The sequence below is a fragment of the Lithobates pipiens genome, unplaced genomic scaffold (assembly GCF_037356315.1).
Source record: "Lithobates pipiens isolate NorthernLeopardFrog02 unplaced genomic scaffold, aLitPip1_a1.2 Scaffold_27, whole genome shotgun sequence".
NCBI lineage: Eukaryota > Metazoa > Chordata > Amphibia > Anura > Ranidae > Lithobates > Lithobates pipiens.
Genome location: NW_027507788.1, coordinates 107,416,153 through 107,430,174, shown reverse-complemented (window position 1 = coordinate 107,430,174; position 14,022 = coordinate 107,416,153). Strand labels below are relative to the sequence as shown.

Below are 14,022 nucleotides of genomic sequence, written 5' to 3'. Positions count from 1 at the left end.
CTGGGATCTGTGTTCGACCATCCCTGTCTGCCTGTGACCCTGAACCTTTGGTGTATACTCTGTTGTTCCTGTCTGCTAGTTGCCCTGACCTCTGCCTTATCCCCTTATTATCCTTGTTGTTCCAGCCTGCTGCTTCTTTCTCCTGTAGTCTACTGTGAGTGTGAGCTGTGAGACCCTAGGGGTCGTGACCTGGAGCCAGACTGCAGCGAAGTCCATCCTCACCACTGGAGGCTCTGGCGAACACCTGTTGGCTCTTAGACTCCGCGCCCTGGGGAATCTATGCTCTAGCTCCTACCGGGATCTGTGTTAGTGATCCAGTAGACCTGTGTCCTGAATCTCCCTGGGTACAATCCGCAGCAGTCAGTCCTAAGGTCCACTACCTAGCGGTGCACTTCTGACTCCTACGGAGTGCATCTGTCACTTGGTCTCAGGTGACCTGACAGTTTGATCAGCCATGGACACAGCTGATGTGCAGCTATCCGCAGATGATCCGTTGCAGGGCTTAGTTCACAGACTTGAGACCCAAGAATCGCATCAGACTCAGGTGATGCGATTCCTTCAGGATTTGGCATCCCGTTTTGAACAGTTTCAGGCCTCATTAGGACCCCCGGTTCAACAACCTCCACCGCTATCTGCTGCTGCACCTATCGCATCAGTCGCAGTCACACATTCATTACAACTACCAGCTCCGGTCCGTTTCTCTGGGGACCCCAAGGCTTGCAGGGGGTTCCTTAGCCAGTGCACAATTCATTTTGAACTTCAGCCCCAAAACTTCCTGTCCGATCGGGCGAAAGTAGCATATATTATATCCTTCCTGTACGGCGAGGCGCTAGCTTGGGCTGCCCCTCTGTGGGAACTGAATGATCCAGTGGTTTCTAGCCTGTCTGATTTCTTGAAACTTTTTCGGCATATCTTTGTGTCTCCTCAGCGGCTAGCGCTCTTTTTTGTCTCCGTCAAGAGTCCGCTTCTGTGGGACAGTATGCTCTTCAGTTCCGTATCCTCACAGCTGAATTGAGCTGGAATAATGAGGCCCTAGTTGCAACCTTTTTACATGGCCTCTCTGATAGAGTGAAGGATGAATTAGCAGGAAGATCCCTTCCTGCTGATCTGGACAGTGTCATCACCTTGTGTAACCAGATCGATATTCGCTTTCAGCAGAGGTCCCTGGAAAAAAGTCGCCAGCACTCCCCGTTCTTTAGGCAGTCTGAGCCCCCAGTCCCTTTTTTTCGATCCGAGGAGCACCCCCTGTCTGCTGAGGAACCTATGCAGTTGGGCTGGACAAAGTTATCTCCCGAAGAATGCGATAGGCGCAGAACTCTGAGCCTATGCCTCTATTGTGGGGCCGAAGGTCATTTCCGTGACACTTGTTCTCTTCATCCAGAAAAACGCTCAGGGAAAACACATCTGGAAGGTGGAGTATTAGACCCTGAAATATCACCTTCACCTACTCGTCTTCTCCTTTCTGTGTTGCTTCTTGTCGGTGCTTTCTCTCATTTGGTCTCAGCACATCTGGATTCCGGAGCCGCTGCCAATTTCATGGATTGGGAAACTGCATCCTCCATGAGACTTACCCTTTTGCCCCTTACAACACCATTGGTGGTCTTGGCGATTGATGCCACTGTTCTCCCAGGGGGCCCTATCTGCTTCTAGACCCTTCCTGTTAAGATGTCAGTAGGGACACTCCACCAGGAGTGGATATCCTTCATTGTCTTACCTAAGGCTTCATCTCCTATCATATTAGGTCTTCCTCGGTTACGGCTCCATTCTCCACACGTTGACTGGTCTGCTGGACAGATCCTGGCTTGGGGTTCCTCCTGTTCCTCTTCCTGCTTACTCAAGGTTACCCCAAAAGAGAAACTTCCTGTTGCCACCATCCCCGTATCTTCTGCTCTTCCCGCTTTATATAGCGATCTCTGGGATGTGTCCTGCAATAGTTGGACTGATGCACTCTCTAGGTCATGTGGCACTCTGGATGAGGGGCCCACCTATGAATCTGAGTTGATCATTCACTCCAGTTTGCATAACCATTTACCTTTGCCTGTCCCTAATCTCCCTTGGACGCACAGTCAGGCTAACTTGTCCGCAAGTTCCACAGTCGCTATGCCCTGTGATGCGATTGAGATGGTCACTATACCTGACAATACTATTCATTCGGCCTCTGCACCAGTTATGCCAGTCCAGCCCATGCCCAGTGAGCTTCCTGCTTCTTGTTCAGGGCCTTCTGTAACCTGGCCTCACCCTACTGCTACTATGTCCATTAACCCTCATTCGCCCAGGTGGGGTTTTCAATCTTTTTCTCTGGGCTTTCTGCATTTTGTTTGTGTTTCAGCTATCCAGCTTGACTCTTGTGACACATCACTTTCTAACCAACCTGACCTCAGGGATCCACTGACCTCTGCTCAGTCTGGTGGTCCTGTGCTGGATGTCCAGCTCATCTTTAAGGGTCTGGGTGACCCTGCTCAGACTCCTGATGGTCTTATCATGCCCTTAGCCATTCCTAAAAAGCCTTTAGTCCTCAATAAGTCTTCTCGTCCTCTCCCTACCCCGGTTCCGGTCTCTGAGGATAATCTAAAATATGAGGTTAGTCAAGTTTTGGATTCCTGACTCCGTAAGGGATTCTTCAGTACCTCGTACATTGGAAAGGGTTTGGCCCTGAGGAGAGGTCTTGGATCACTGCATCTGAGGTATTTGCTCCTCGTCTGTTGAGGAGGTTCCATCTGGAGTTTCCCTTTAAGCCTGGACCCTGGCGGGGGAGGGGGAGGCCTCATAAGAGGGGGGTACTGTCATGGTTATGCAGTAATCTTCCTCTGTTTGCCTACCTCTCCTCATGTGTTCAGACTAAGAGGCCAGCCACTTCCACCTGGAGGTTTTTATAACCTCTCCTTTAAGCATGGCTCCACCCCACGCCCTATCAGGGAACCTTATATTAACCTGCACTGCAAGCCAGCAGTGCTGATCAACCATTGTGTATCCATGGTGTGTTTGGCTTCCTGTTTCCTGCTTGCTGTGTGCTCTACGTTTGTCTGTTACCGACCTTGGCTGTTCTCAGCGATTCCTGTCTGCTTGTGACCTTGACCTTTTGGCATGTCCCCGACCATCCCTGTCTGCCTGAGACCTTGAACCTTTGGCGTTTACTCTGTTGTTCCTGTCTGCTAGTTGCCCTGACCTCTGCCTTATCCCCTTACTATCCTTGTTGTTCCAGCCTGCTGCTTCCTTCTCCTGTAGTCTACTGTGAGTGTGAGCTGTGAGACCCTAGGGGCCGCGACCTGGAGCCAGACTGCAGCTTAGTCCATCCTCACCACTGGAGGCTCTGGCGAACACCTGTTGGCTCTTAGACTCTGCACCCTGGGGAATCTATGCTCTAGCTCCTACTGGGATCTGTGTTAGTGATCCAGTAGACCTGTGTCCTGAATCTCCCTGGGTACAATCCGCAACAGTCAGTCCTAAGGTCCACTACCTAGCGGTGCACTTCCGACTCCTACGGAGTGCATCTGTCACCTGGTCTCAGGTGACCTGACAGTTTGATCAGCCATGGACCCAGCTGATGTGCAGCTATCCGCAGATGATCCGTTGCAGGGCTTAGTTCACAGACTTGAGACCCAAGAATCGCATCTGGTCTCAGGTGACCTGACACACCTGAGGGTACTTAGGGAACTCGGTCAAGTAATTGCCAGACCATTGTTCCTAATTTTTACTGACAGTCTACTGACTGGAATGGTACCAGCTGATTGGAGAAAAGCCAATGTAGCACCAATATTTAAAAAGGGCCCTGGGAATTACAGACCAGTTAGCCTAACATCAATAGTATATAAACTCTTGGAGGGGATGATAAGGGGAAATATATACAAGATTTTAGTAATGAGAACGGTATCATTAGCAGTAATCCGCATGAATTCATGAAAAATCATTCTTGTCAAACCAATCTACTAACCTTCTATGAGAAGATGAGTTGCCAGCTAGATAAAGGAAGGCCCGTAGACGTGGTGTATCTGAATTTTGAAAAAGCATTTGACACAGTTCCCCATAAAGGTATATTGTACAAAATAAGGTCCGTTGGCATGGACCATAGGGTGAGTACATGGATTGGATACTGGCTACTAGGGCGAGTTCAGAGGGTGGTGGTGATAAACTAATAAAGGGCCTGGAGGATATTAGTTATGAGGAAAGGTTGCGAGCACTGAACTTATGGAGAAGAGACGCTTGAGAGGGGATATGATTTCATTACACAAATACCATACAGGTGACCCCACAATAGGGATAACATTTTTTTATGCAAGGGAGTTTAACAAGACTCGTGGCCACTCATGAAAATTAGAAGAAAAGAGGTTTAACCTTAAACTACGTAGAGGGTTCTTTACTGTAAGAGTGACAAGGATGTGGAATTCCCTTCCACAGGCGGTGGTCTCAGTGGGGGGCATTCATAGTTTTCAAGAAACTATTAGATAAGCCCCTGAAGGACCGCAACATACAGGAATATACAGTGTAATACCGACATATAATCACACACATAGGTTGGACTTTATGGACTTGTGTCTTTTTTCAACCTCACCTACTATGTAAGTATGTCACTATGAGAGAAGGACAGCAAGAGAGTGGGAGAGAGACTGCAAGAGAGAGAGAGACTGAAAAAGAGCGAGAGAGAGAGAGAGACAGCAAGAGAGCGAGCGAGAAAGACTTCAAGAGAGAAACAGCAAGAGGGTGAGAGAGAGACGGCAAAAGAGTGAGAGAGATACTGCAAGAGAGAGAGACTGCAAGAGAGCAAGAGATAGACAGCAAGAGGACCCTGCATTGTCCTTGCAGAAAATGTACTTGCATTTAAGAAAAATAATGCAGCCACAACATCTAAAGAGGGACTGGTACGTGACAATATATTACATTTTTGGTTTTGGTTTTAGATAGCCTTTAATGACACTATTCCAATATTACCAGTATTTGGCCATGTATGTCAGGATCCCAATTTAGTATTTTTAACTATCTGGATCTATGAAGCTGGTAAAAATAGAATTAGCAGCAGTGTAATAATTGTTCTAGCAGTTCAGATGAAATTATGTGTAATGGCCTATTTAGACACATACAAGGTCACTGTGTGTTTGTTTTTAGAATCTCCTTTCCCCAATAATATCAACAGCCAATTCTAACTTTCTTTTTTTAATCAGTCAGCAGCATTCTGGGTCTTGATTAAGGCGCTACTATGCGTGTCACAATGATGATGGTACTTGTCTGTAAGTATAATTTAATTAAAGTCCTTGCCATTTTTTTAATGTACCTGTCATTAGAGAATAGTACTGTATATAAACAAGAATAAATGTGCAAATCTGTGCAAATGGACATTCAGTTTGTTAATTTGAAAGAAATCTGTAGTCTATAGTTTTAAGTAGCGATGTAAAAGTAATATTGATGTAAATAATCTCATCAAGGTGTGTTAATGATTTAAAATAAAATCGAATTTGTAATTATATATTTACATACAGCTGTGTTTGCGCATTACATATGAAGCTCTACTTTCTATTTAATAGCTCTGCACAGTGATTATGGCCTTCTTCTCTCTCAATGTAAGTTTAACAGTCAAAAAGGCAGACCATAGACGAGTCGAAAACTGTACAAAAAGTCTTAGTTTGTTTTTTGCATCATTAGTGTATCTGCTTCAGCGTGTGATTTTCATGCTGCAGACGAAAGTGCCTGATCCAACATGCTGGATTTTGTTCAGAAAAAAACTAAACAAATGATGGCTTAATCATATGCACCATTTTCGTTTTCTGATCGCCAGAACGTTCAGTTTTTGACTTGTCTATGGTCTGCCTTATGGACAAAGTACTGTGTATGATTGAGATTTTATATCAACAGTCATTCAGTATTGGCGATCATTCAGACAGACACAGATATGAACGAGAAGGATGAGCTACTAATCTGTACATGCATTTCATTAATGGATATAAAGTGCAGCATGTATATATAACTTAATTTACATAAGTGCTCAATTAAAATATACAATTGTTTCCCGTTAAATACTACAGACCATACACAATGTTTCCAGCCGGCTTATCTACAACCCTGTCTTGTAAATCAAAAAAAGATTAGGTGACAAAATTTTGCTTGATGTTTCTTCAATCCATATTGCCCAGTTAAGAAAACATAGGGGCTGAGTGTAGTGAGGGGTCTACTGACAACATTCAGACTGTCAAGAAACAAAAAATATGCAGAAAAGTGCGAACAGAAACCCCTCTGGGACTTTTAAGGCAGAACCACATAACTAAATAGTTTTAAAGGTGAATGCCAAATTTGTATTGAAAACATACCATAAAAATGACATGAGTCCTAGGAAAATATCACATCAAACAAACATGTTTGTATTTGTAGGACACTCTCATACATTGATATCAATACCCATAATATAAAAAAAAACACCCAACAAACTGCCAACAGTGGTCGTTTGGTCAGCACGGGTGAAATCCTTTGATAAATCCCAACATGTCTCGGAAGAGGATTTCCTTCTTCAGAAGAAGCGATGGATATAAGACAATTCTAAAATATAATATATAACATCATTAAATGCTAAATCATAGCCAAAAACGTATTATGGTAGATGTGTGCATCAAGAAAGATAGGCTGTTTCAAACTCAACTTACAATTGATGAATATACATGCATTAATAGCCCATTTAGCAAACATCAGTCCTATCAGATGAGGCTGATCCACACCATCATCAAAAGGGCAGGCAGGAGGGCACGTTGACGGCACACTATGTATCCTTAAGGACCCCCCACGCCAATGACACCAACATGAAGGAATATGCAGTCTGTAAACAGAGTGATGAACATACGATTGTTGGCAAAACAAGCTAGCAATGGCTGCAGGTGGCATGTAGATGAACTAATATATAAGGTCACCAAGACTTAATCAAATCCATGCAACCATCAAGGGCTAATTACAAAAAAGGAGGGTTCTGCTAGAGAATGGAATTATATAAAGTACATGTGTCTCACAGTGTGGAAAGATATGTCAGAAATATACTGGTGCAGCCAAGTCCATCCAACAAGGGACTGGGAAAGAACAGGGTGTCATATATACTCCAACATATATGGAGAAGGACCATGTCCTCCAGTGAGCATCATGCTGGGCATATTCCAGTGACTGGAGGTGAGAGGGAGAGGGTCGTCACGTGCCACCGCGCCACCAACATGCTGCTGGCTTGCCCACGCCCAAGAGAGATGTGAAAGGGTGGAAGTGGGCATCGGCGGTGATACCCACAATGGGAAAGGTGCAAGATCTCCAGCTCCACCCATTTTGATATTGTGGAAATGAAAATAAACATGTCATAAAAAAATATGTATATTGCATGTCTCTTCTGCAATAATACCCTGTCTGTTCACAGCCTGTTCTAAAAAGCCTGCAGTTCTGCTTTAAACAGAACTTCAATAAATTATTTGAGCAACCATTAACTGCTGAGAAAGGTAACACTTTGTTCAAGTGTATATAATGCACATTACAGTTTAAAGGAGTGGTTTTCAAACTTATTTAGCAGGGCCCCCTTTTGAAAGCAGCTATATTTTCATTTCCTGCCCTACCTGTACATATTGTATAACCTGAAAAAAAGTAGTGGTTGAGGTGTAATTAAAAATAAATATTTTTATGGTGTGAATGATTGTTTATTGTGGACATATATATTTAAAATGTACTGTGAATGAGAACATGTGACCAGCACAGATTATGCAACCACCCATCCAATCACCAGCGCAATATATATCCAATATCACTCCCACTACCAGCACAGTATTTATACACTAACCCTACCGCAACAAGCAGAGTATAAATATCTCCCCCTCACATCAGCAGCACAGTACAGTACATATGTACGCCCTCCAGGGGCGGACTGACCATTTGTGCCCTCGGGCACTGCCCGAGGGGCCCCATCAGGGTTGCCAGCCTCAATAAAACCAGGGACAGTATGTAAAAATCTGTGTTTTTTTAAAAATCCCAAGATTATAGCTGCCCTGTCTCTCCAGTACCTTTTCAGTGTGTGTGTGTGTGTGTGTGTATATTGTGTGTCTGTGTGTGTATAATCTATTGCCTGGGGGCCCCATAATCTCCTATTGCCCGAGGGCCCCATAATCTTCTCCTATTGCCTGGGGGGCCCATAATCTCCTATTGCTCGGGGGCCCCATGAGTTGTCAGTTCGCCCCTGACGCTCTCCAAATGCAGATTATACACTTTCTCCCAGTATTTACATCCCTCTTGCACAACCATACCAACCACCCACATAACATAAAAAAAACACCTACTCATCCCCCAGGCACATAAATATATTCTCAGTAGAAATACTAACCTCACCTAACTAACACTCCTGAGCCTTCTCTTCTCCAGAGCATAGAGCTGCACACATTGCTCTAGTGGCTGGAAGTGTTCTGTAAAGTCCCATCCTCTGATAGTTGCTTCCCCACTCACAGGGCAGGACCGTGCAGAACACCAGACTCATTAGGCACAGGGTCAAATGGCCTGGGCAGCAAAGCCCACCTCCTCAGCAGCAGTGGCAGGACACCTACAGTGGCACATTATCCATGCGGTGTCACAGTGCCCCACAGTTTGAGAACCATCAGTATAGAGAGTGCAGTGGTGAGGAGAATGTTTGGGGTGTGCAAAATGGTCAGTGTTGTGTTCTCCTGTATAATGGTGGTCAATGGTGAAGTGGTCCCTTTTGTTGCTGGTCACTCAAAAAGTGCCTCCTTTCTTTGGTGGTCAATGGTAAAATGCCCCCTTTAATGTCTGACAAGCATCCTATTTGCAAGCCTTTCCGCTCCCAATTGACAAAGACTCAACAGCAAAATCATTGCAGAAGTAGCATCATGCTGTAAACGATGAATCAGCCATTTACAGTGTTAAAATGCATTCACCATCTTGGAAGTTTTCATGTTTTTTTTTTTTTTTATAGAAGACTGAATCATAGATTATTTTTTTTACTTTCTTTCATTAATGGCCTCAGGGTTTGGCCATTTATTGTCAAATCCTGCTGTTTTTCGGTGCCTGGAATGCACAGATGCAGCATCCCAGTAGCCTGTTAAAATTTATGAAAGGCTGAATGACACAGCAGCTGGACACTGTACTGCGCTGTACTCACATTTAGGTCAGTATACGTTCATGGATGTATGGCTCGAACTCAGCACTTGTATCTCCTGAGCACCTGAAAATGTTGCAATTTGATACTGACAGGCCAAACCACCCATGTGCATGTAGCTTATGTAGCCTATGAAATCTAGAGCTTTATTTCTAGAAGGCAACCATGTAGGCAGGTGCTTACAAATGGTTAATTTGTCTTCCTGTGTATCACTTGTTTCCGATTGTTGAGCCACCCAGGTGCCAAATGTTACATTAAAAACTCAATACAGTGCAGCACAACCTATAGTGATTAATCAGTGAGTCACATTGAATGAAATAAAAGAACCAATCTATGATTGTATTAAAGTTTGCAGCATATAATCTTATGATAAAGTCCAAAATATTCAATCACCACAGTGATCAAAGTATAAAGTGCAATTTTGCTTGGATATAAAAGTGCCACTTGTGTCTCCAGAACCAGTGAACAATGGCCGCTCACCTCAGAGGTATGACCCCCTGCATTACCAGTAAGGTCATAAAGCGTTTGTCCCCTTCAAGGGTTAAATCTTCTAGCGTTCACACTTTTTCCTCTCTTGATAAAAAGTGTGGTGAAATCACTTTGTGAGTGTGAGCTGGCAACCAATTGTATTTTGTTTTATACTTATTTTGGTTCTATTTTGGGTGTGCTGTTTGATTTCAGTTGTAAGACCAAATGTTACATGGTCTTGATGTTTTCCTAGGTCCTTAGCCCCTGTACACACGGTCGGAGATTTCGACAACCAAATCCGTCGGATTTTGCCCGTCAGATTTTGTCCGTCGAATCTTGTCCAAATCTGTTGCATACACACGGTCGGACTAAGTTGTCGAAAAATCCGATCTTTCAGAATGTGATGACATAATTTCGTTACGATGGGACTACATTCAGGCTAGTAGCCAATAGCTTTGATGTAGGAATTTGATCTGAGCATGCATGGCACTATGTCCGATCGAACCAGTTGGTCGGGAAATATTTCCAACAAGTTGGAAATTTGGGTCCGACGGATATTCCGATGGAAACATTCCGATGCATACCACACACAGTCGGATTATCCGACGACACGGTCTGATAGGACACATTCCGACGGATTCTCCGATCGCGTGTACAAGGCTTTAGAGTGACCTGAGAGCTAGGGTAACCAGGGTGTAAGGATGAATGGCCAAGCCCAGTGGCCCTGAAGGCTGCTAGGAGTCTCTATAAATACTCTTAGACACAGAGCTTCTGGATCTTATCATAAGTCCAGCCTGCAGGGCTTTCTGCCCTCTAGGCAGCCCTGCCATGTGTTTGCTGTTGGCCTCAGCTGGGTTCTGCACCCTCAACTGGATGCTGATGCTGAATTTATAAAGAGCTGACTAAGGGGCTGTCGTCTGATGATCTAGTCTGGTATTACAGGAAAAAGGTTGCATGAATGTTGGAAAGAGGCAACCATATTTCCAAGGACATTTGTGAGTACAGACGGTGAGAGAGATCTTAGGCTGGATTCACACCTAATGCATTTTTAGTGCTTTTTGCATTTTTGCAGATTTGCACTACAGAACGTGTTCCATAGGAAACCATGTTAAATTGACTGTAGTGCAAATCTGCAAAATTCAAAAAGCACTAAAAATGCCTAGGTGTGAATCCAGCCTTAGACATAACACTGCATGTCTGTTTTTTGGTCTGCTCCTGTGCTTTGGCAGTCCTTCCAATATTACTGAACTGCCCTAATGCAATGCCTGTTAAAGCATGTCCCAAAATGTGTTAATGCTGAAAACAAGTGTGTGAGCTAGGTGAAATATGTAAGCTACCATATCTAAAAATGCAAATCACTTGGCTCTCTCTAGCTTCAGTACTTGACTCACTAACCCAGAGCAAGCATTTAGCAACTAATATCAGAACACCCTACTGGCAATGAAGCCAGAGGAACAAGCTGACAGCCAGACAATTACTATATTCAGAGCAGGGCTGGACTGGGACAAAAATTTGGCCCTGGATTTCATCCAGACCGGCCCACTTTAATTTTGCAAAAACTCACAAAAACAGTATATAAACTGTACGCAATTGGGTAAAAAAAAGCCTCACCCTTACATCAGGGTCCCTAGAGAGCCCTCCTTACATCAGGGTCCCCAGAGAGCCCCTCCTTACATCAGTGTCCCCAGACAGCCCCCCACTTACATCAAGGTCCCCATATAGTCTTTCCCTTACATCAGGGTCCCCAGAGAGCCCCTCCTTACATCAGTGTCCCCAGACAGCCCCCCACTTACATCAGGGTCCCCAGAGAGCCTCCGCCTTACATCAGTGTCCTCAGAGAGCCTCCGCCTTACATCAGTGTCCCCAGACAGCCCCCCACTTACATCAGGGTCCCCAGAGAGCCCCTCTTACATCAGAGTCCCCAGAGAGCCTCCGCCTTACATCAGGGTCCCCAGAGAGCCCCTCTTACATCAGAGTCCCCAGAGAGCCTCCGCCTTAAATCAGGGTCCCCAGAGAGCCCCTCTTACATCAGAGTCCCCAGAGAGCCTCTGCCTTACATCAGGGACCCCAGAGACCCCCTCTTTACACCAGGGTCCCCAGAGAGCCCCTCTTACATCAGGGTCCCCAGAGAGCCTCCCCCTTACATCAGGGTCCCCAGAAAGCCCCTCCTTACATCAGGGTCACTAGAGAGAGAGCAGGCAGTGAGAGCTGCCTGCCCACTCTCCGGCTATCCAATGCTGCCTGCCCCGCGGCTGCAGAGAGCCCATGGCCTGGTAATGGGCCGGGACCCTGTAGTTGGGGACTCCTGGTCTGACTCTGGGCCCCAGATGCAGGGCTATAGCCCCAAAAGTCCCACCCTAGCGATGCCACTGACTGTCACTAAAACCGGCCCACTGAGCCATCGGCCCACCGGGAAACTCCCGGTAGTCCCGATGGCCAGTACATGCCTGATTCAGAGGGAGAGGTCAACATTGGCTGTAGATGCATTTCTCCTTAACTATTTCAGCTCTGGAAATATATCCTTCTAGAACAGAATATGCTTTTCCCTGCAGATCTTTTCTCTGTGTATGACATTGGCACAACTACAGAGAGAAAAAAACAGAAATATCAAATACAAAATTCTAATTACATTTTCTATATTCTGTTTTTTAGGGGCTACTTGGGAACCAGTTGGTAAGTCAATTTGTTAATATTTTTAAATCTTGTTTCTAGTCTTAGGTTTGGATTATATATAGTATTATTATAGTATTGTAGTATATAAATATGGGCATAGTCATATTTTCCCAGTCGCAAATCCATGCTATATGTATAGTATTGAAGCATGCAGTACAATGAACGTACCTGTCAGTGAATGTCTATGAACAGCTGTAGGCGGGACCTATCACCCTGCATGTGGGGGTACTTTTGGCATGAACATGCTCATCAGTTGCTATGGGAGCTGACTGCTGGGGGGGGAGCCAGAGCATCGACCCCCTCGCTATAGGGGGACCCGTCACATACACCAGGTACAATGCTTTACGACCGGTTGCAATATACTTTGCATTAGCACTTGGTTACCCATGGCAACTGCATTACTCCTCCATTACTTGCCAAGTAGAGCTTAGTAGTTTTGCTTCATACCCCACATGTGCTTTACTGACCCTGGGTCTTTTATATGCCAGAAACCATCATGCACCCCTTTGAATGGCTTCAGACCAGGCTTAAAGCAGTTTTGACAACTTTTACTGTAAAAATACTTCTCATAGAACAAAAATAGTGAGCATGACACAGTTCAAAACATAACTGTCTAGTGGGGATGGCTGCCCAGGCATATCTCCAAAAGGTAGTAGTCCATTGTAGGCATTGTCCAAGTCCTGGCTAATCTCCGGATCCCCGATGCCTCAGACGGACTACAAGGTGCAGCAGTCTTCCTCCCCAGCAATTGCAGCATTTACAGCATTTACAGCTAAGAGCGGCTCCCACTGGACCTCAGCCTTTCCCCTTTTTATATCACAGGTGGCCTGGCTGGATCCAAAACGCCCGGAAACAGTAGCACACAAGGTGAAGTTCTATCAAAGCATTTAGTTCTACAAAACATTAACTCAGAGGGGCTGAATACAAATGCATGTCACACTTTTCATATATTTATTTGTAAAAAAATCTGAAAACCTTTTATCATTTTCTTACCACTTCACAATTATGTGCCACTTTGTGTTGGTCTATCACATAAAATCCCAATAAAATACATTTACGTTTTTGGTTGTAACATGACCAAATGTGGAATATTTCAAGGGGTATGAATACTTTTTCAAGCCACTGTAATGAGCAGGGTCTGGGAGGGAGACCCTTTCTCCCATTACCGGGTGCATGATCTTTATTTGATGTACCACCGAGTAAGCATATCCTGGCTTTTTAAGTTCCACAGAATTGATCTACATGATGAGATTCTTTTTAGCTAATCCATACCATTTTCATATAGTGTATTTCAAGAAAATACATTTGTTTTTCATATTTCTGCCTGAAAGAAGCTGAATCTCTATCATTGAATTTATCTCCAAGTAAAAAGAATGATATTCTGTTTTGCAAATATGTGCAATTCTTAGAACCTGTGTCTGAAACAAAGCAGTTAAAGGTAATATTCCTGGCTGAAAAAGGCCTAATCTCCACCTCAAAATTGTTCTCTTAATAAAGATGAGATTCTCAGCAGAAAATCCGAACAAGATTTATATTATTATTATTATATTATCTACATAAACATTCAATCTAATCTGCCTGCTCTCTCTCTCAGAAATAGCAGTCTGGCAAGACTCATCTTTTCCGTATCTGGATATCAACCTTACCTCTTCCTTACCTCTTTGCAAATGCTATATAAACATTTGGAAGAAGAAGTTACTAACTGGTCATTATTTGATATGTCGTAGATAGGTAGAATTCACACGGTAAAAATTACTATTTTACCCAGGTTT

The 14,022-nt window shown here is 44.4% G+C and overlaps 1 protein-coding gene across 8 annotated transcripts in view; it reads left to right on the top strand.

Moving 5' to 3' along the window:
* Positions 1-14,022, top strand: part of LOC143934059 (low affinity immunoglobulin gamma Fc region receptor III-A-like) — a 90,003-nt gene that overhangs the window by 35,093 nt on the left and 40,888 nt on the right. For 4 of the 8 annotated variants that reach the window (XM_077457346.1, XM_077457338.1, XM_077457341.1 and 1 more), the window contains 3 exons: positions 5,157-5,222; positions 12,230-12,250; positions 13,073-13,117. In XM_077457346.1, coding sequence (XP_077313472.1) covers positions 5,192-5,222; positions 12,230-12,250; positions 13,073-13,117 — 97 coding nt within the window. In that variant the 5' untranslated portion in view covers positions 5,157-5,191. The remainder of the gene's footprint in view (positions 1-5,156; positions 5,223-12,229; positions 12,251-13,072; positions 13,118-14,022) is intronic. The other 4 variants (XM_077457344.1, XM_077457345.1, XM_077457342.1 and 1 more) reach the window with 2 other exon arrangements.